Raw genomic sequence first — 20,173 nt, 5'->3', positions numbered from 1 at the left:
AAGGTAAAAGTGGTATTGTGAGACTCAAAGGTGAAGGAGAGAAATATGTAGAAGCTGATAAAAAAAAGGCTGAATTGCTTAACAAATATTTCTGTTCTGTGTTCAGGGCTGAAGCACTGGGAGTGGGACTGCAGAAGACAAACATGAATAGGGATGGAGGAGTGGTAGACTCTGATAGATTTTCAGAGGGTTGTGTTTGTGAGGAGCTAGCTAAAATAAAAGTAGACAAAGCGATGGGTGTACATCCGAGGGTTCTGAAGGAACTTAGGGAAGTTCTGAAGGAACTTAGGGAAGTTCTGGTGGCTCCGCTAACTGACCTTTTCAATGAGTCTGTAGAGTCGGGAGTGAGTGGTACCGGAGGACTAGAGAAGGATGGATGCGGTCCCTCTTCACAAAAGTGGAAGTAAGAAAGAAGTAGGGAATTACAGGCCGATAAGTCTGACTTCTGTGGTAAGCAAATTAATGGAAACACTTTTAAAACAGAAAATGGTGAAGTTTCTGGAATCCTGTGTATTACAGGACCAGAAGCAATATGGATTCACTAGAGGTAGGTCTGATCAATTTGTTTGACTGGGTGATCAAAGAATTAGATAGAGGGAGTGCGCTAGATATGATGTATTTAGATTTTAGCAAAGCCTTTGACAGTGTTCCACACAGATGTCTAATAAATTAACTGAGTACTGTATGTATTAACTTTGATTCATTGAGATTTGCTTGTTTTATTGTTTTACTATTAGAATTGTTATTGTTGAGATATTTGCTATGATATTTTATGGAAAAAATTTTTTTTTAAACTTTTGTTCTTAATCTTTCCTTTTCTATTTTTAATGGAGTTCTTTTCTTGGTGAATATGAAAGATTAGAGAAACTGGACCTCTTCTCCCTCGAACAGAGGAGATTGAGAGGGGACATAATCGAAATATTCAAGGTACTGAAGGGAATAGACTTAGTAGATAAGGACAGGTTGTTCACCCTCTCCAAGGTAGGGAGAACGAGAGGGCACTCTCTAAAGTTGAAAGGGGATAGATTCCGTACGAATGTAAGGAAGTTCTTCTTCACCCAGAATGGTAGAAAACTGGAACGCTCTTCCAGAGGCTGTTATAGGGTAAAACACCCTCCAGGGATTCAAGACAAAGTTAGACAAGTTCATGCTGAACAAGGACATACGCTGATAGGGCTAGTCTCAGCTATGGCGCTGGTCTTAGACCAGAGGGCCGCCGCGTGAGCGGACTGCTGGGCATGATGGACCTAGCAGCGGCAATTCTTATGTTCTTATGTATTGTAAACCGCTTATAATCTTTTAGGCTGTTATGCGGTATATAAAGTTCTTAATAAACATAATGGGCCGGGTCAAGAACTGGTTGAGTGGAAGGCGACAGAGCGTAGTGATCAGTGGCGATCGCTCTGAGGAAAGGGATGTTACCAGTGGTGTTTTGGGGCCTATTCTTTTTAACACTTTTATAAATTATATTACTGCAGGGCTGTCGGGTAAGATTGGCCTCTTTGCAGATGATACCAAAATCTGCAATAGAATAGACATCTGGGATGGTGTGAATAACATGAAGAAAGACTGAAATTTGGCAGCTAAAATTTAATGCTAAGAATTGCAAGGTCATGCATTTGGGCTGCAAAAACCCGGGGGAACAGTACAGTTTAGGGGGTGAAGAACTTATGTGCACGACGGAAGAGTGGGACTTGGGTGTGATTGTATGTAATGATCTTAAGGTGGTCAAGCAGGTTGAAAAGGTGATGGTGGAAGCTAGAAGGATGCTAGGATGCATAGGGAGAGGTATGGGCAGTAGGAAAAAGGAGGTGTTGATGGCCCTCATTTAGAATATTGTGTACAATTCTAGAGGCCACACCTTCAAAAAGATATAAAAAGGATGGCGTCGATCGAGAGGAAGGCTACTAAAATAGTGCCTTTCCAGAAAGCCTGGGATAGTCACATGGGATCTCCTAGAGAGAGGAAGAGATGGTTACCACAGATAGGCAGACTGGACAGGCCATTTGGCCTTTATCTGCCATCTTGTTTCTATGTCTTTATGAGACTGGGAACAATTCAAGTTTCAGTGTTTACATGCATATTTTTGAATATATTCACACATGCATTATTCAACCTGGTAGAAAGGAGGCTTAAATGCAAGTGAATGATGATCCGGGGCAATTTTCAGAGTGGAAGTATATGCACACTTTTGAAATGTCATTGAAATAATGCAGAGTGAAAATGTTCGTGATTACTGTGTGTGCAGTTAAAAGATTACCCTCTTAGTCAGAGGAATGGTCTGAGAGAAGAAACCTTAGGTGAACTGTAAGTTCTCCAAGTAAGACTTGTTATCCTGCCTTTATAAAACAATTAACAAAAACAAGTGTAAAGTGTCTCTCTTCATACTGATTCTAGGGAGAGGAGATCAAGTTGCCACACAATATTTGGCCATGAGGCAAATCTTGGGTACTTCGTTTGTCTTTATCCTTTAAGGTAACTTAAAACCAACTGATTTTTTTTTTTTTCTGATTGCAGCAGAATTTCATCAGAAGAAAACTACTAAAATGCTGGAGGAAAATCAATTGAACAGTGACCAAGACTTAAAGGTTCAAAACCCACCAGCAGAGGAAAACCCACCAGCAGAGGAACAAATCCTTCGAATTTTTGAGATTGCTAACCAAGAATTTGAGGTATAAATCAGTCATCTATTGCTAGTAGGAAAGCAGTATGCATTATTTAGGTTCTTTTTGCTTTGCTTTTTAGAGTTTTCACTTATTATCCTTTGACAAGCAGGCAGCATATTCTCGCATGTGGGTGACATCCATAGAGCCTGGTATGGACAGTGGTAAAAGTGTATTGCCACTTTAAGATTTTTTAGAAAGATCGCGAGTGCCTTTCCGCCCGACGCCAACTCATGAGGTAGTCAGTTTTTCATTTTCACAGAGTGAAGATGTATCTCAACTTTATTCCCTCGAGTTTGCCTTCCTGCTTCTTTTTTAAAATTATTTTCATACTTGTTCATTATTTATTATACTATTTTATTTAAAAAAAAAAAAAATAATAATAATTAAATTACTTAAATTGATATGCTTCGGTATCAAGGGGGCCTCAGACAACTTTCAATCCTTTGTCCCTGTCAGTGTTGATGATTTTTTAGCCTTCTTTCTACTCCACCACGGTCTTGTCCTTTCTCCGGGGTTAGATACACAAATAAAGTAAAAAAAAACGGGAAGGAGAAAAACAATAATACCAACTACCATAATATTTTCTTCCTCTCTTTTAGAAATATTAGGACTGGAGTCAGATTTCCAGCAACTTGGACTTTTCTGTAGTGCCGATCCCTGTCGGTACCGGTGAACGTCAACATTGAAAAGTGTCAGTGGCATATTAGCATCAAGTATCAAGCGTCACCATTCTTCGATGTCATTTCCTATTGAGGCAACCTGCTGCACCTTCTATACCAGCTAGTGGCATATGGTACTGGTGCCTCCTAGCCATACATCGATGGTGCATCTATTCATTTTTTCTTCAGTGTCAAAGGAGCTACATTGAGTTAGCCTTGACAGCATCGTAGGTGGTCTCAAACTGAAATCCTTTGCAGGGCCACATTTTAGATTTGTAGGTACTTACTTGGAGGGCCACAGAAAAAATCATTAATGTCTTATTAAAGAAATGACAACTTTGCATGAGGTAAGTACCTACAAATCCAAAATGTGGATTATCTGAAATTATTAGAAGCAATTAAGGAAATATTTATAAATTAATACAACTACAAATACAACAGAATACTGCAATAAAACTAATCACAGGTAAACAGAAATATGATCATGTCAGCCTGCTATTGAAAGAAGCCCATTGGCTACCTTTCCCTTACAACATTATTTAAACAATTGAATTATTAGTATTCATGATATATCTCTATGATGACCCACCCTATCTTTCCCAATTACTGACCCCTTATTCTACCAAAAGAACCTTAAATATCATCGCATTGGATTTGGACTATGCGAGGTAATCAAAGAAACGAAATAAACTTGAAAAAAACTTGAAACTCTCAGATTCTCTTAGCAGTACCTTCCTTTCAAAAAATTGTTCACAAACATACCAGACAGGCAATATTCTCAGTCCAGGGCCCAATCCACTGGAACTGCCTTCTATAATCTCTCCATGAACAGACTTCCTTAATGGACTTCAAATCAGGACTTAAAACATTCCTATTTAATGATGCCTATGTCTAAAATAAGCCCTATCTGAGGTCTATGTAACAGCAACCTGCTCCTCCTCAACACCACCCCCATAATTCCCCTGTGAGGCCCAGCTTTTTCTCAGATCTTACCACTCAACTTTCTATCATCGACAATGTGTGCTGGCAGAAGGTACCTTGGTCTGATCATTATCTTGGTGATTTTACTGTACCCATCTTTATATCTCATATTCCAGATAGATTTCAATCCCATAGACAATAGTTGGAATGGTTAGAGAACTGTCTCTGAGCACATTTATCTAAATCTCGCCCCCCCCCCCCTTATCACTAAATCTATCTCACATGCTAGGAATTCTCTGTGGTTTATATCATATCACAGAGAACTCAAACAAACTTGTAGGAAATTTGAGCGAAAATGGAAGAAATCAAATTCCGATTCAGACAAGCTTGCTTGGAGACTCACTATTAGAAAATACGAGTATAATCTTGAACTAAGGAAAGCAAGAATGAACTATTGTGGTGGGAAAATCATCAATTCCAACAACCAAAGCAGTACTCTGTTTAGACTTTGGCGCTCTTTGACTAGTCCTGATTCAAGATCCTCCCTAGCTTTATCTCCTACTGCAGATTTTCTTGTTTCTTTCTTTCAAGATAAAATCTCTACTATTAGGAATTCTTTTCCTATAGTGAATCTTGACCTTTTTTTAAGGACAGCTCAGGGGAGATCCCTTCAGATCATTTTTGGTGTACCTTTGACCCTGTATCTGAGTTTCAAGTTTCTATGTGCAACAAACTGATGAAAATTCAATGTATTCTTGACCCCTTCCCTCCTATTTATTTTCGAATATTCCATCTCAAGCCATTAATTGGTTGTCTGCGCTATTGAATTATGCCTTAGAAAACGGATACTTTTCGTATGATATGGGTTCAATAAGTCTTACTCCTCTCTTGAAAAAAATATGGCCTCAATCCTGTTGTCTCTTCTCACTATACACCGATTGCCAATACACCCCTTCTAAACAAACTTTTGGAATCAATTGTTGCTTCCCAATTCTCAAATTACTTGGAGAAATTTTCTATTCTCCAACCTTTCCAGCACGGTTTCTGTTCAAATTTTAGTACGGAAACACTCCTGGTCTCCCTGCTCTCAAAGATTCAACAATTGCAATTTTGTAAGAAACACACTATTCTGCTTCAATTTGATTTATCTGCCGCTTTTGGCATCATTAATCACGACGTCTTACTTTTCTTGCTCTCAGAAATTGGTCTCGGTCAGACTGTCCTGGAATAGTGGCCTCCCTGCTTGCAAAGATTCAACAATTGCAATTATGTAAGAAACACACTATTCTGATTCAATTTGATTTATCTGCCGCTTTTGGCATCATTAATCACGATGTCTTACTTTTCTTGCTCTCAGAAATTGGTCTCGGTCAGACTGTCTTGGAGTGGTTTTCTAAATTTCTATCGTATCGTTCCTACTCAGTTAATATGGAGGGATCTACTTCAAAATCCTGGAGGGCCCCTTGTGGTGTGCCCTAGGGTTAAACATAGAAACATAGAAGATGACGGCAGAAAAGGGCTACAGCCCATCAAGTCTGCCCACTCTGCTTACCCACCCCCTGTCTATGCCCTAATGACCCAATTTCCTTATCTTGACCCTCGTAAGGATCCCACATGGGTATCCCATTTATTCTTAAAGTCTGGCACGCTGTCTGCCTCGATCACCTGCACTGAAAGCTTGCTCCAATGATCAACCACTCTCTTTGTGAAGAAATACTTTCTGATGTCGCCATGAAATTTTCCGCCCCTGAGTTTGAGCGGGTGCCCTCTTGTGGCCGAGGGTCCCTTGAGAAAGAAAATATCATCTTCCACTTCGACATGTCCCGTGAGGTACTTAAATGTTTCGATCATGTCTCCCCTCTCCCTAAATTCCTCGAGAGTGTAGAGCTGCAATTTGTTCAGTCTCTCTTCATACGAGAGACCCTTGAGCCCCAGACGGAGTTTAGCGGTATATAAGAAATAAATTACATTACATTACATTACATAGATCATCCTGGTGGCCGTCCACTGAACCGATTCAATTCTGCGCACATCTTTACTGTAATGTGGCCTCCAGAATTGCACACAGTACTCCAGATGAGGTCTCACCATGGCCCTGTACAACGGCATTATGACTTCAGGCTCTTGGCTGACGAAACTTCTATTGATACAACCCAATATCTGCCTTGCCTTAGATGAAGCCTTCTCCACTTGATTGGCAGTTTTCATGTCTGCACTGATGATTACTCCTAAATCTCGTTCTGCTGAAGTCCTAGTTAAAGTTTCTCCGTTCAAGAAGTACGTCCTGCATGGATTTCCGCTTCCGAGGTGCATGAACCTTACGTTTCTTAACATTGAAGCCTAGCTGCCAGGTTGAGGACCAACTTTCCAATGTAAGCAGGTCCTGCGCCATATAATTCTGTAAACTGCATTCACTTACTATATTACATAGTTTGGCTTTATCGGCGAATAGTGTTATTTTACCTTGAAGTCAGATCCCCTATGAATATGTTGAAAAGGAGTGGACCCAGGACCCAGCCCTGCGGCACTCCACTGGTCACCTCCGATGTTTTAGAGAGGGTACCATTAACCACCACCCTCTGAAGTCTGCCACTCAGCCAATCATTGACCCATGCAGTTAGTGTCTCTCCTAACCCCATCGATTCCATCTTGCTTAGCAGCCTGCGGTATGGGACACTGTCAAAAGCTTTACTGAAGTCCAGGTACACGACGTCCAAAGACTCTCCCAAGTCCAACTTTCTTGTTACCCAGTCAAAGAAGCTGATGAGATTGGATTGGCAGGACCTACCCTTGGTGAATCCATGCTGACTGGGATCCCGAAGATTCCCTTCATTCAAGATCGTGTCCAATTTGCTTTTAATTAGTGTTTCCATGAGTTTGCACACTATTGATGTGAGACTCACCGGTCTATAATTTGCAGCCTCTGCCCTGCAACCCTTTTTATGCAGAGGAACGACATTAGCTAATTTCCAGTCCAGGGGAACTTTCCCCTTACTTAGGGAGAGATTGAATAGCTCAGCCAACGGTTTCGCCAGGACATCGCTCAATTCTCTGAGCACTCTTGGGTGCAAATTGTCTGGTCCCATGGCTTTGTTCACCTTGAGTCTTGCCAGTTCACTGTAAACTTCACCTGGTGTGAACTCAAAATTCTGAAACGGGTCTTCTGTGCTTTGTGTTGCCTTCAACTGCGGACCATGTCCCGGTGCCTCACAGGTGAAGACTGAGCAGAAGTATTCATTCAGTAGTTCGGCTTTATCGGAATCTGCTTCCACGTAACTTCTGTTAGCCGTTTTAAAAATAATCTAAAAACCTTCTTGTTTAAAGATGCTTTTACACTCTGATTGGAATAGTTACAGTGCAGTAGACTCTTTATCAAAAATAAAAAAAAGATACCCCTCCTAATGTTTTTTCCCTTTATTGTCTCCCTCTTTTCAAAATTATTAATATTGTAACTTTATCCCTTCATTCCTCCACATCCAGTTTTGTCTGTTGGTCTAACCCCTTTTCTGAGTTATTTTTTTTAATTTATATGTTGTATGCATATCTTGTATTTTAATGTATACATATTTTGGATTTTATTGTAATTCGCTTAGTAATTCATCAAATTTCTAATAAAATTGAAACTTGAAACTTCTGTCCAGTCTTCTAAGGCGTACTATCCCGCCTGTGTTCCTTTTACTGTCACTAATATACTTGAAGAAGGATTTGTCCCCATTTTTAATGTTTTTTGCCAGAATTTCTTCCACTCAAAGTTTTGCCTCCCTAACTGCCATTTTGACCTCTGTAGACCTATATTCTACCTTTGCCTCTCTTCTCCGTGCGCTTGTAGGAGAGAAACGCTTTTTTCTTCTCCTTAATGAGGTGTGAGATCTCCGCGGTGAACCATTGGGGTTTATTGTTTCTTTGTTGTTTATTTACTGATTATATGAAGCGGCTAGTTGCTTCATGTATGGTTGATTTCAGTGTTAACCACTTAGCTTCTACATCATCGGTCTCCGCTTGGTCCTGCAGCGTCCGATGGACGAAATCTCCCATGCGTGCGAAGTCTGTGCCCCAGAAATTGAGTACCTTTGTTTTCGTGTTTGATCTAGGGAAGCCTTTCCTAAGATTGAACCATACTATGTTGTGGTCGCTGGAGGCTAGCGTATCTCCTATTGAGACCTCCACTGTCTCCGATCTTATTCAACATCTATATGAGTACATTGAAATACTATGACCTGAATATTCGCAAAATCCTATTGACGTATGCTGACGACATTTTTTATATTACTCGAGGTTGATCCAGACCTAGTTAATTTATCATCCAATATTAACCACTGTATTGCAAAACTTACAGTCCTGGGCACTGAAGGTCCAGACGAAATTAAACGCTGCTAAGACAAAACTTCTTTGGCTGGGCCCTAAATTCCTTCTGCTATGAACCTAGATTCGGGAGAATCTTTGAAAATCGAGTTCTCCTCATTAGTATTAGGCGTTCTCATCAATTCTTCACTCACATTTAAGGATCAAATTAACTCTCTTGAAAAAAAGTGTTTTTTTTAGTCTTTGTGTTTTGAGTAAAGTTAGACTGTTCTACCAACAGCATTTTTCTATCTTGGTCCAATCAATCGTTCTAGCACATTTGGACTATTGCAGTCCACTGTACGTGGGCTTATCTAAGCTAGCCTTCAGAGACTCCAAGTTTATTAGTGATTTGATAAAAACACCTATCAAATACTAGGCGTTTTGCAACAATAAAATTTAGGGAATAGACATATTAAAATTCACAAAATGAAAAACAAGGACAATACATAATAAGGCATACAGAGAAACGTGATGGAAAAAGGGGAGGAACTACAATATAAAACAGGAAAGAGAACAAAAATGGAAGCAACAATGGGGAGGAGTAGCAAAGAAATTTGTTGGGTTTTTTTTTTTCCTTTTATAAAAGAGAAATTTAATGGTCGAAAGCGTCTGTAAATAGAAAGCATTTAAGAGATCTCTTGAATTTATCTAAATTTTGTTCTACCCGAAGATGTGTTGGTAAGGCATTCCATATTGAAGGTGCTGTTACTGAAAATATTGTAGTCCGGGTATTTATAATTTTTAAAGAGGGGTCCCAAAGCAGATTTTGACTGGAAGCTTCATACGGAATAAGAATTTTATCTATAAATGCCGATTCCTTGTTTCTAAGAGTTTTAAAAATTAGGAGGGTAATTTTATAAGTTGTTCTATGTTAGACCGGAAGCCAGTAGGCCTTATTAAGAAGGGGAGTAACGTGTTCAAATTTCTTCGAGTTCGTAATAACCTTGATGGCAGTATTTTGTTTCAACTGAAGACGCCTAATATCTTTCTGGCATATACCCTTATATAAGGAGTTACAATAATCTATTTTTGATATAATAAAGGAATGAATCAAGATATTCAGTGAAGATGGTTCCAGCACTTTAGCCAAAGATCTTATCATTCAAAGCTTGTAAAAACAACTCCTTACAACTGATCCTATTTATGGACGAAAATTAAGCCGACTGTCAATGATTATACCTAAGATTTTAACCTTATCGACAGCATTGATTGGAATACCGTTGATACAAATTGGAGATGGAAGTTGAATCTTATCCTTCCAAGGGAAAAAGAGGCTACTGGTCTTGGAAATGCTAAGGGATAACATATTTACTTTTTTTTGCCAGACTCATTTTCCGGTCCATTTGAGAAAATTTGTATTGCATTCAAGATCTTATTTGGTCTCTTTATCACTTTGGACTGGGATGTGTGCAGATCTATCTTCTTTCCCTTCCTATTGCTTTTAACCTTAAATGTCTTTTTTTTCTACTAAGCAGATTGTATTTCTTTTCCCATTCTTTCCTCATGTTTTTATTATGTGTATAAAATTAGTCTTTAACAAAAAAACCTAAATCTTACAAAATATAATAGTTATGTTTGTTTCCCCAATTTTTGTGATTTTATTGATTTGTTCATTGCTTAGAATTTGGAATAAGCAATTAATCAAATTTTATAATAAACTTGAAACTTGATCTCATCTGGCTAGGAGCTCTCGGAGATTAAAGCTTTCCTTTCCTTCCCTTAAGGGCAAAATCAAATCTATCAGAAAACTTAGCCATTCTTTCTCCTACAAACTAACCAAGCTTTGGAATAACTTGCCACTCACACTAAGAAACTTAGGCCTCTTCTTATCTTTCAGGAAGGCTCTGAAGACAGTCTTGTTCGCCAAACATTTTGGAAATTAATTATTCTACTTTTTCCAAATTAGATTTCTTTAGTTCTGTTCTTTTGTATTACTCTATTCTTAATGTTAGCTGAATCAAGCTCCAAATTGTTGATGACCCGGTGTATAAAACTAAGTTTTACCCCCTCTTCTACAAAACCGCGCTAGCTGTTTTTAGCACAGAGAGCTGCTCTGAATGTCCCGCGCTGCTCCCGATGCTCATAGAGCTCCTATGAGCGTCGGGAGCAGCGCAGAACATTCAGTGCGGCTCCCTGCGTTAGAAACTAATAGCGTAGTTTTGTAGAAGAGGGGGTTAGTTTAGTTTAGTTTGTTTAAATATTCAACTTGTTTCTCTGCTGTAAGATTTCTCTGCAATGAATATAATGTGCTGTCTGTTATGGAAAATCAAAAACGTTAATATACTGGGAAAGGGAGGTAGGGTTTATGAGAAGTTGTAAAGATTCAGCTGTTGTGCAAAAATATTAAGAGTATAAATATTTTGCTAAAAAACAAAGTGTTCCTTGGTCCAGGAATTTAAGTTAGCAGCTAATGATATGATTGCATGATTCAGTTAGCCGTGCAATCCTCAAGTAGGCTTATTCTCCTGCTAGATGGGCCAGCCATGATTTGCCACTAGAACCACAGGTGAATAAAGAAAAAGATTCATATTTGATCTGTATTTGCTCTAAGACCAATATTTGCCTTTAAATGAGGCCAGCATATTGAAGACCTAGAACATAGAGTTCTTCTAATCTAGATGATTAAGAATGTGACTGGTCGGTTTGCTCTCAGTCTTACAGTACTGCATTTTAATCCAGTTCAAGTTAGTCATGTGGGCGGTAAGAACTCGCATGCTAATCATTGTGCGATAATGTAGCTTTGTAACTGATTAGCGTAAAAAACACACTTCTGTCACAAAAAAACTCAAAATTGCTGCAGGACCCTCCCAGCGCATCTCATGGTTTGCCTTTTTTTTTTTTTTTTGCTGTGGAAAGCACATGTTGGTGCTTACTGCAGCTTTTTAAAGGGCCCTTTAAGAGTCTCACAAGCAGTTGTTCAGAGGAAATCATGGTTTTTGATCAACATGTCAGACTGTTTGCGCTTTGTACTTTTCGAACGTCTCAGGCTTTATTTCTTGGACATACCATTTGGATCTAGAATAACTTGCAATGTTCCTGAATAAGTGGAGAAACATGTGGTTTGGACGCTACCTTTTTTTCTAAGACTGAGCTACTCAGTCCCAGACAAGCCAGGTGTTCAGGATATCCACAATGAATATGCATGAGAGAGATTTGCCTGTTAAAGAGGCAGTGCGTGTAGATCTCTCATGCATATTCATTGTGGATATCCTGAAAAATCTGGACCTTAAGGACTGGAATTGAACAGCCTAAATTATTTGGGGATTAGTAATGTTTTTAATCAGTGGTCTGAAACTCGTGGCCCGCCAAATACTATTATGCGGCCCCGCGGTCTGTACTAGAGCTGCCTGCTCTTTGCAGCGTCCTCCGGCTTCTCCCCTGGCCTCCCGCTTTTACCTTCAGATAATTACCGCAGCCTGCAGAGGATTGTCAGTGCTGTAGTGATCCTTGCAGGCTGCCGTCGTCCTCAGCAGCACATTCCCTCTGCCGCAATCCTGCTCCTGTTGTCAGAGGAGGGGCGGGACCGCGACAGAGGGAACATTCTGCGGAGGCTGATAGCAGCCTGCAAGGAACGCTACAGCACCGGTGATCCTCTCTGCAGGCTGCGGTAATTAGCTGAAGGACGCTGCAAGAAGGGGGGAACATGCAGGCCTTCAGGGGGGGAAGATTTATAAACTATAGAGTTTTACCTCATGCAAAATTGTCATTTCTTTAATAATAATTTAAGTTATCACAGCTATTATGTGAAAATAAATCATAAATAATATCCTAATTAGAAATGTGAAGTGCTCAGACCTTATAACCTGTGTTTTTAGTGTTATCACTAAAACGAGGTTAACAAGGGGTTAACAAGCCTTCACAGTCCCCTAACCACCTGTAATTTATAGGAAAAGAAGATGTACTTATCTTTGCCAGGTGGTAGTTGGTATTGTTAATCCTCGTTCAAACCAACTTGAACCGTGTGATGTGACATTAAAACATTTCTCTGCTTGTGCCGTGCAGCCTATGGTCCCAGTCCCCCCGACCTAGGTTTCGTCTCTTCGTCATTTCTTTAATAAGACATTAACTATTTTTTCTGCAGCCTTATTTTTTCTGCGGCCAAATCCAAAATGTGGCCCTGCAAAGGGTTTGAGTTTGAGACCACTGTTTTTAATGTTCCAGAACAGCTGAGAGCACTTTTAGATGCAAAAAACATGTTTAAACCCCTGACTTCAACTCCAAGTTGAGAAGAAGAAGAGGTATAGGCTGTGTATAGGATTATTTGCAATTAGTCACACTTAATACCCTTTTTCTTTAGTTATTTTCCATGGTTGCTCCCTTATTCCTCCTCCCCACCCCCACACTTTATGAGATAGTGGTATAATGAAGCTGTTTATTTTATAATAGTGTGTACACTTCTCCCTCCGTATCCGTGGTTTCTGTAACTGCGGATTCATGATTTTTTGGAAGCTGACTCTGCCCCTAAAAATTACATCATCATTACAGGGTTTTTCCTTTTACTGTACTGATAAAAAAGTGTATCGCATTTAAAAAGTTATTTGCGGTTTTTCCGTATTCGCGCCTATGGTCCGCCCACATCCCCCACGAATACGGAGGGAGAAGTGTAATCCATATTCCCTTTTTTTCTTTTTCTTAATTGCTCAGATTGTTGTAGCAAGTTAGTCCAATGAAAAAGGTATTATTTTTTCCTTTATTTTTTGGGGTTTTTGCTTTATTTTTACATATTATCACCACACCATTTCACTTAAAATTTCATTAAATATAACATTTGTAAAAATGAATATGCTTCTGGAGTGCTAATATCACACAGTAGACCTGTTTTACTAATTGGTGCACATATATTGAATCAGGTGAAAATTTGTAACATTTTCATTTGGCTCTGTTCAAGTTGGTAAAAGGTTTGGAGAAGGACTTACATTGAAACTGTATACATGATAAATTATTTTTATAAAAATGCTGCACTTATATTCATTTGTTTGCACGAAGATTAAGATGGCTGTCATAGCTAGATCATTCCTGTTGCTTTTTTCAGGTAGAAGGCGAAGTAGCAGAAACTTTGTCGCTTGGGAAGGATAGCGAGAGAGATGAAATCCCTGAATCACAGGCTATGAAAGAAACAGCTGAACCAAAGAGTGTAATGAGTGAGGACTCGGCCGTTCCTGATTCCCATACACCAGCAAAAGTTCCCGAGACTGAGGTGGAGACACTCAAACGGTGCATTCAGGGATTAATGGAGGAGTTTGGCTTAAGTTTGTCAGTTATTACTCAAGCCTTTCTGAAAAACAGTGGCGAACTGGAAGCCACAAGATACTTTCTGAAAAACAGGAAGCGTGCTGATGGGTACCCCATCTGGACCTGTCTGGATGATATGCTTATAGAGGAAAAAGATCCAAAAATCAGAGAGAAGTTGATTAAAAAATATGGGCCTGAAAATGTAGCTAAACGATGCAAGTTCCTAAATAGTTAAATGGCTTATTACTAAATTTTCTGTGGAAAATATTCATGTCTGAGAATACTATGCTCTAATTTAATTCCTGTAGTTTATAGAAAATTAGTACATGGCCTTGGAATCCCACAGCCACTTACTAGCAGTTTTTAGCGCAGAGAGCTGCGCTGCTCCCGACGCTCTATGAGCGTCGGGAGCAGCGCAGGCCAATCAGCACGCCTCGCCACGCTAAAAACTGCTATCACAGTTTCATAGAAGAGTGGGTTAGGTTTTCAGGATGTCTGCTATGAGAAAATCAGCATTCACTGAAAACTCAGTTTATGCTTTATCGTAGATATTCTGAAAACTCAACTGATAGTGGGATCCCTGAGACAGTCTTAGAAAGTTCTGTTAGAATGGTGAAACCAGAAAAGCGGAAACAAAAAAAATGTAGTGTAGGATAAAAGAATTATAAACACAGTATACACTAGAGAGCTAAAACCCACAATGAATCTACGTGAATTCCATTTGCAAATAATGGAAGCAAATATATGCAAATCAATCTTACGCAGATTTGTTGTGGAAATCCTGAAAACCGAAGCGGATTTAGCGCTCGAGGATCATGGTTGCCCACCTCTGCACTAGAACATTGCTGGATGGGTTCTGGTTTTGAATTCTCCAACTGAATATTCATATAACAGTCTCATGTATGGTTTATTTGATATTTTCATTGTCCTATAATTAGTGCCTATTTATAGTTCTTGCTGAGCTTAACACTTTTTTTTTTTTCTGTATGTGCTATGTACCTCACTTTGTATCTGTCAAATTTTATAAGATTTTAGTGCTATAACATGATAGTTAATAAAGACTATTGTTGTACAAAATCTTTTGTGTTTAAGTGTTCATCTTTTCAGCTGCTTCCTTCATTGTAATTATTCACAATGGATTTTTTCTTACCTCATGCTGGTTAAGAACATAAGAATAGCCTCACTGGGTCAGACCAATGGTCCATCAAGCCCAGAAGCCCGTTCTCAGGGTGGCCAATCCAGGTCACTAGTACCTGGCCAAAACCCAAGGTGTAGCAATATTCCATGCTACCGATCCAGGGCAAGCAGTGGCTTCCCCCTTGTCTTTCTCAATAACAGACTATGGACTTTTCTTTCAGGAACTTGTCCAAACCTTTCTTAAAACCAGTTACACTATCCGCTCTTACCACATCCTCTGGCAACGCGTTACTATTCTCTGAGTGAAAAAAAATTTCCTCCAATTGGTTTTAACTCAAAACAATTTTTATTGATGACAAACAAACAATAATAACAGCGTAAGCAAAAGGTACAGTCAAGGCATCAACAATTTTCCCCCCTTGTTCTAAACTAAAATAGAAACTCCCCCCTCTCCAATACATGTCTAGTCCCACATCCCAATGGCCATCAGCAAGAAGAGAAAAAAAAAAGGAAGAAGGGACCAGACAAGGAAGAACCAAAGAGAACATCTAATTCCCCCCCCCAACACTCCCCCCCACAAGCTAGTCCTCCCCACCCCCCCAGGATAGAGACGAGGTAGAAAATGAAACCAAAAAGCAGTGGAAAACAGGGTATACTTGAAGCAAATTCAAAATTTGGCTGCGCTTTTGAAGTGGTAAAGAATTAAGATAGGGATCCCAAAAAGCTAAAAACGTTTTTTCCCACTTAGAGGTGCCTCTTGCATCTTTAGCTTCCCAACCCAGTAACTCAAGGATAGCCAGTCTCCAACCCTAATACGAGGGGGGATCCTGTGAGGTCCACTCTTGCAAAATCACTTTCAAACCCAAAATACCAAGCTTCCGAACCCATAATCAAGCTCCCTTCCCACGAACTCCACAGGAACCTAAGAATCCCAAAAGGATCACCTTGGGAGTCCTCCAATTGGTTTTAAAAGTATTTCCCTGTAACTTCATTGAGTGTCCCCTAGTCTTTGTAATTTTTGACAGTGAAAAATCGATCCACTTGTTCCCAATTTACTCCATTCAGGATTTTGTAGACTTCAATCATATCATGGATCTCTCCCTTCCCATTGTTTTTCCTCATAAATGTCTTATTTACAACTTGTATTTCTCTTCCCTTTGTTTTAATATGGTTGTAATGTTAGTTTTTAATATGTCTTACAAGATTTAGTTTTTGTCTTCTGCTTTGTTGTCCCCTAAATTTTGTAATTTTACTGACGTGTACATCGCTTAGAATTTTGAATAAGCGATCAATCAAATTTCCAAGCTGAAGAGCCCTAACCGTTTTAGTCTTTCCTCATACGAGAGGAGTTCCATCCCCTTTACCATCTTGGTCGCTCTTCTTTGAACCTTTTCTAGCGCCACTATATCTTTCTTGAGATAAGGAGACCACAGTTGAACGCAATACTCCAAATGAGGTCGCACCATGGAGCGATACAGGGACATTATGACATTCTTAGTCTTGTTAACCATCCCTTTATTTAATAATTCCTAGCATTCTATTTGGGTTTTTTTGGCCCCGCCACACATTGGATGGAAGATTTCATCGTATTGTCTACGATGACACCCAGATCCTTTTCTTGGGCACTAATCCCCAAGGTGGACCCTAGCATCTGATAACTGTGATTCACGTTAGTTCTGTACTTTGCTGTTCTCTGGTCTGTAGAATGGGTAAGGCCTCTCACTGCTTTTTGTGATCCACCTTTCCATACTAAAAGAAAATAAATATGACGAGAACTAGATTTGAGGGCATGTGCTGAATGTGGTCCACTGGGATTTCAGCAAACCCTTTGATACTGTTTTTCATAAGAGTCTCATGAAAAGATGAACAGCCTGAACTGGATTAGAAGCTGGTTGGCCAACAGACGATACAAGAACAGATACAGATGATTCAGAGGAAAGAAAGGCAAGTAGGGGAGAGCTTCGAGGATCAGACCCAGGGCCAATTCTGTTCAATATGTTTGAGCAATATCTCTGCAGGGTTAGTGTGGGGAGGTGTACAGTGCCAACATGTTCCTGTTTTCAGGTTTACACTATTCTCTAGATTTGCGTTTGATCTTCTCAAAACGCAAATCTGACCATGCTTCCCCACTCCTTGCCAAACTTCACTGGCTCCCAATAATCCCCAGAATCCATTTCAAATGTTCCTGCCTGGCATCCTCCCTCATGGATTCATGGCATCCTCCCTCCTCTTATCCCACTGTCTTTCAACTCCTCCAGTCCCGACTCCTCCAGAACTGCCCAAAGGTATAAACTAGCCTTCCCCTCCCTACGCGGCATCCACTATGCAGGCAAACTGGGAAAATCCCTTCTCTTCAAAATCACAGGTCTTTGGAATGACCTCACCTCCCCGTTGCGGAACCTGAGCTCCCTTCAGTTATTCCGCAAATAACTGAAAACCTGGCTTTTCAGCAAATTGTAACTCTATCCTTCCCCCCCTTTTCTCCCCCCTCTTCACATAAGTTCATGTAATCCTTTTTTCTTCCTCTCTACCTACTATTTTAAGTTCTTGTAAACCGTGTCGAGCTCCATACTCATGGAGATGATGTGGTATATAAACTTAAGGTTTAGATTAGATTGAGATATAAAATAGTTCTGTGCACATACTTATGACATGGCAAAAGTTGTGAACAAAACAAATCTTATAATAACTAGTACATTTTCCCTATTGAAATAAAGTATCAGAAAGTTTGGCTCACATAACCAAGGAAGGACTCCTTTTAACTGACCCTGAGCCAAAAGGAAGGTAAAATAAAAGCCATACAATCTTGACATGACACAGACTCGGGATCCTGTCTCGCAAAGCAGCAGCTGTTTTACATTTTACAGTTGAAGCAGGCTATTCAGAGTGGGTTCCCTGAATGGAAAAATTTTTAAACTTATTTTAGCTTGCAGATCCTTTGCTGCCAAACAGATCTAGTAGGACATCAGGCTGCCCAGTGGTACAAATTGATTTCTGGATTTTTAAATAAGAAAAAATAGTCTTAGAGACATTTGGAGTGTTGAGATAAAACAGTACATTTCTGTGTCTCGTTAGCCACGAATTTGGACGTTGTAATGTACAACGTCAGCATCTATGAGACAAACATGGTTATTTTTATTGCATAGGATTTTCTGGACCCCAGTTCGTGTAAATAAAATGGATAACCCCAAATCTAATAGATGCTGGCATTGTCATATTAATGTAGGGACTTTGAATCATCTGTTATATTTTTGTCCTTTGATATTAATATTTTGGAAGTCAATTTGGGGACAAATAAATCTTGTTCTTGAAGTGGATATTCCATTAACATATGAAGCCATAATATGTGGAACGATATTATATGTTAAACCCACTTTTTTTAAATGAAATATATTTTATTAATTTTCCAAACAGAACAAGACGCAGGAACGCAAAGTACAATACAAGTATGCAAAATGAGCACAACAGTCCATACCAGAATCACTCCCGTCCCCATCAACCCACCCCCCACCCCCAAAAGTAAAGTTCATCAAAAATAATAGAGATATTCCAGTCCAGTGTGTCATGTACCAGTGGAGATCAAACCTTCGGGCTCTAGGTGTCAAGGTGTTCCAGAATGGCTCCCAGCAAGAACAATATGCTTTCCCCAACACTGAATCCCAGGATGAAACGTGCAAGCATTCCATGGAGGCATGCTGGAGCATCAAAACACGCCAATGTGCCAGTGTAGGCGCATCCGAGGATATCCAGCAATGAAGTACAACTTTCTTTCCCAAAAATACTGCGCGGTCCAAAAAACTCCTGAATCCCTTTGGAGAGGCTCTGGGAAGGGACTCCAAGTTGAACAATATTATCGGAAAAAATGTGTAGGTATAGCTCCACATTGCCGCAATGTGGCGATGGACATGTTGCCAAAACCGCTGCACCCTCTCACAAGACCAAAACTGGTGTCCAAGCGTAGCGGGGGAATGATGGCATTTTAGGCAGCAGTCAGAGACACTCAACTGATACATGTAAGAAGGAGATCTATAAAGTCACAGCAAAAACTTATAATTCATTTCAATGAGCGTCATTTGCGGAGTCAAGCGTGCCGTTTTATGAAGTCCTCTTTTAATGACTGAGCCAGAGATTTCACAGGATAAATCCATCGACCATTTGCTGGCAAAAAAAGTCTTGTTAAACCCACTTTAGACAAATATAAGAACCGTCTATTTATGATCATGACAGGTATAGCTATCCAAATGATCACAGGTAACTGGAAAAACCATGACAGACTAAGCTATACTTTTTGGTGGGTGAATATGTGTACTACATACAGATATGAAAGAATAAACGCGGAATGTGGGGGGATTTAGTAATTCATTAAATAGGGTATGGAGCCCATTGACTAAATTTGTGAATTTATAATAATGTATATTTATCTTCTTTTTTATTTACTTTTACACATCCAGGGTAGGGGGTTGGGAGGAGGGGAATAAATCTTGATGGTTACACTTGGGTAATTTAATTCTGTCATTACATATTATGTCTTATGTTATGTTACTAATAGAGGAAAGAAGGATGGGAAGATTTGATGTTACCTATATAGTTACCTATATGTGTTACCTATATAATTAGTGCAATGTATGTAGTAATTATTGTTTGTAATGCACTGTTTTAGTTTGAAAATCAATAAAGATTTACAAAAAAAACCCCATAAAACAGCAGCTGTTCCTCTTTAGTTTTATTTTCCAAGGCACTAGCCAACCCAGGCCCACTAGAATCCATGATCTGCATTTTGAGTATGTCCAGAGTGGATGAGAGGTGGGTGAAGGGTTCTGCACTACATTTGTATAGGGCTGGGATTTAATGTGTAGGGCAAGAGGGTGATCAGAGTTGGGATCAGGAAAAGGATCAGATACTCTTGGAGGTGGTCATTACAAACGTCTATGTTGCTATTTCACAATGTGCTATGAAAGGGATGTCTAGTGGAACTTCAGACGATCTAACATCGATATCTGTCCGATTTCCAATTTGAGTTCTTTCTAAAATACCATGTTAAATCCATATCAAAACACTGTACCATACCAATCCAAACAATGAGCAACTGTGTGGGAACAAACAAACACAAAATGCCATAATAGTAAAATATATCCTATCAATATAGCCAAAGGCAGTCAGTGTTTTTTGTTTTTTAAAAAAAAAAAGAAAGTTTTTCAGACCTGAAAGCAGCCA

The 20,173-nt window shown here is 39.5% G+C and overlaps 1 protein-coding gene across 5 annotated transcripts in view; it reads left to right on the top strand.

Moving 5' to 3' along the window:
* TERF2IP (TERF2 interacting protein) overlaps positions 1 to 14,894 on the top strand; it is a 40,005-nt gene extending 25,111 nt beyond the window's left edge. For 4 of the 5 annotated variants that reach the window (XM_033926397.1, XM_033926398.1, XM_033926400.1 and 1 more), the window contains 2 exons: positions 2,518 to 2,672; positions 13,623 to 14,894. In XM_033926397.1, coding sequence (XP_033782288.1) covers positions 2,518 to 2,672; positions 13,623 to 14,057 — 590 coding nt within the window. In that variant the 3' untranslated portion in view covers positions 14,058 to 14,894. The remainder of the gene's footprint in view (positions 1 to 2,517; positions 2,673 to 13,622) is intronic. The other variant, XM_033926402.1, reaches the window with a different exon arrangement.
* The last annotated feature ends 5,279 nt before the right edge of the window (positions 14,895 to 20,173 follow it).

The sequence above is a fragment of the Geotrypetes seraphini genome, chromosome 17 (genome assembly GCF_902459505.1).
Source record: "Geotrypetes seraphini chromosome 17, aGeoSer1.1, whole genome shotgun sequence".
NCBI classification, from domain to species: domain Eukaryota; kingdom Metazoa; phylum Chordata; class Amphibia; order Gymnophiona; family Dermophiidae; genus Geotrypetes; species Geotrypetes seraphini.
The sequence above is the reverse complement of the archived record's forward strand: the minus strand, read 5'-3'. Positions and strand labels throughout refer to the sequence as shown.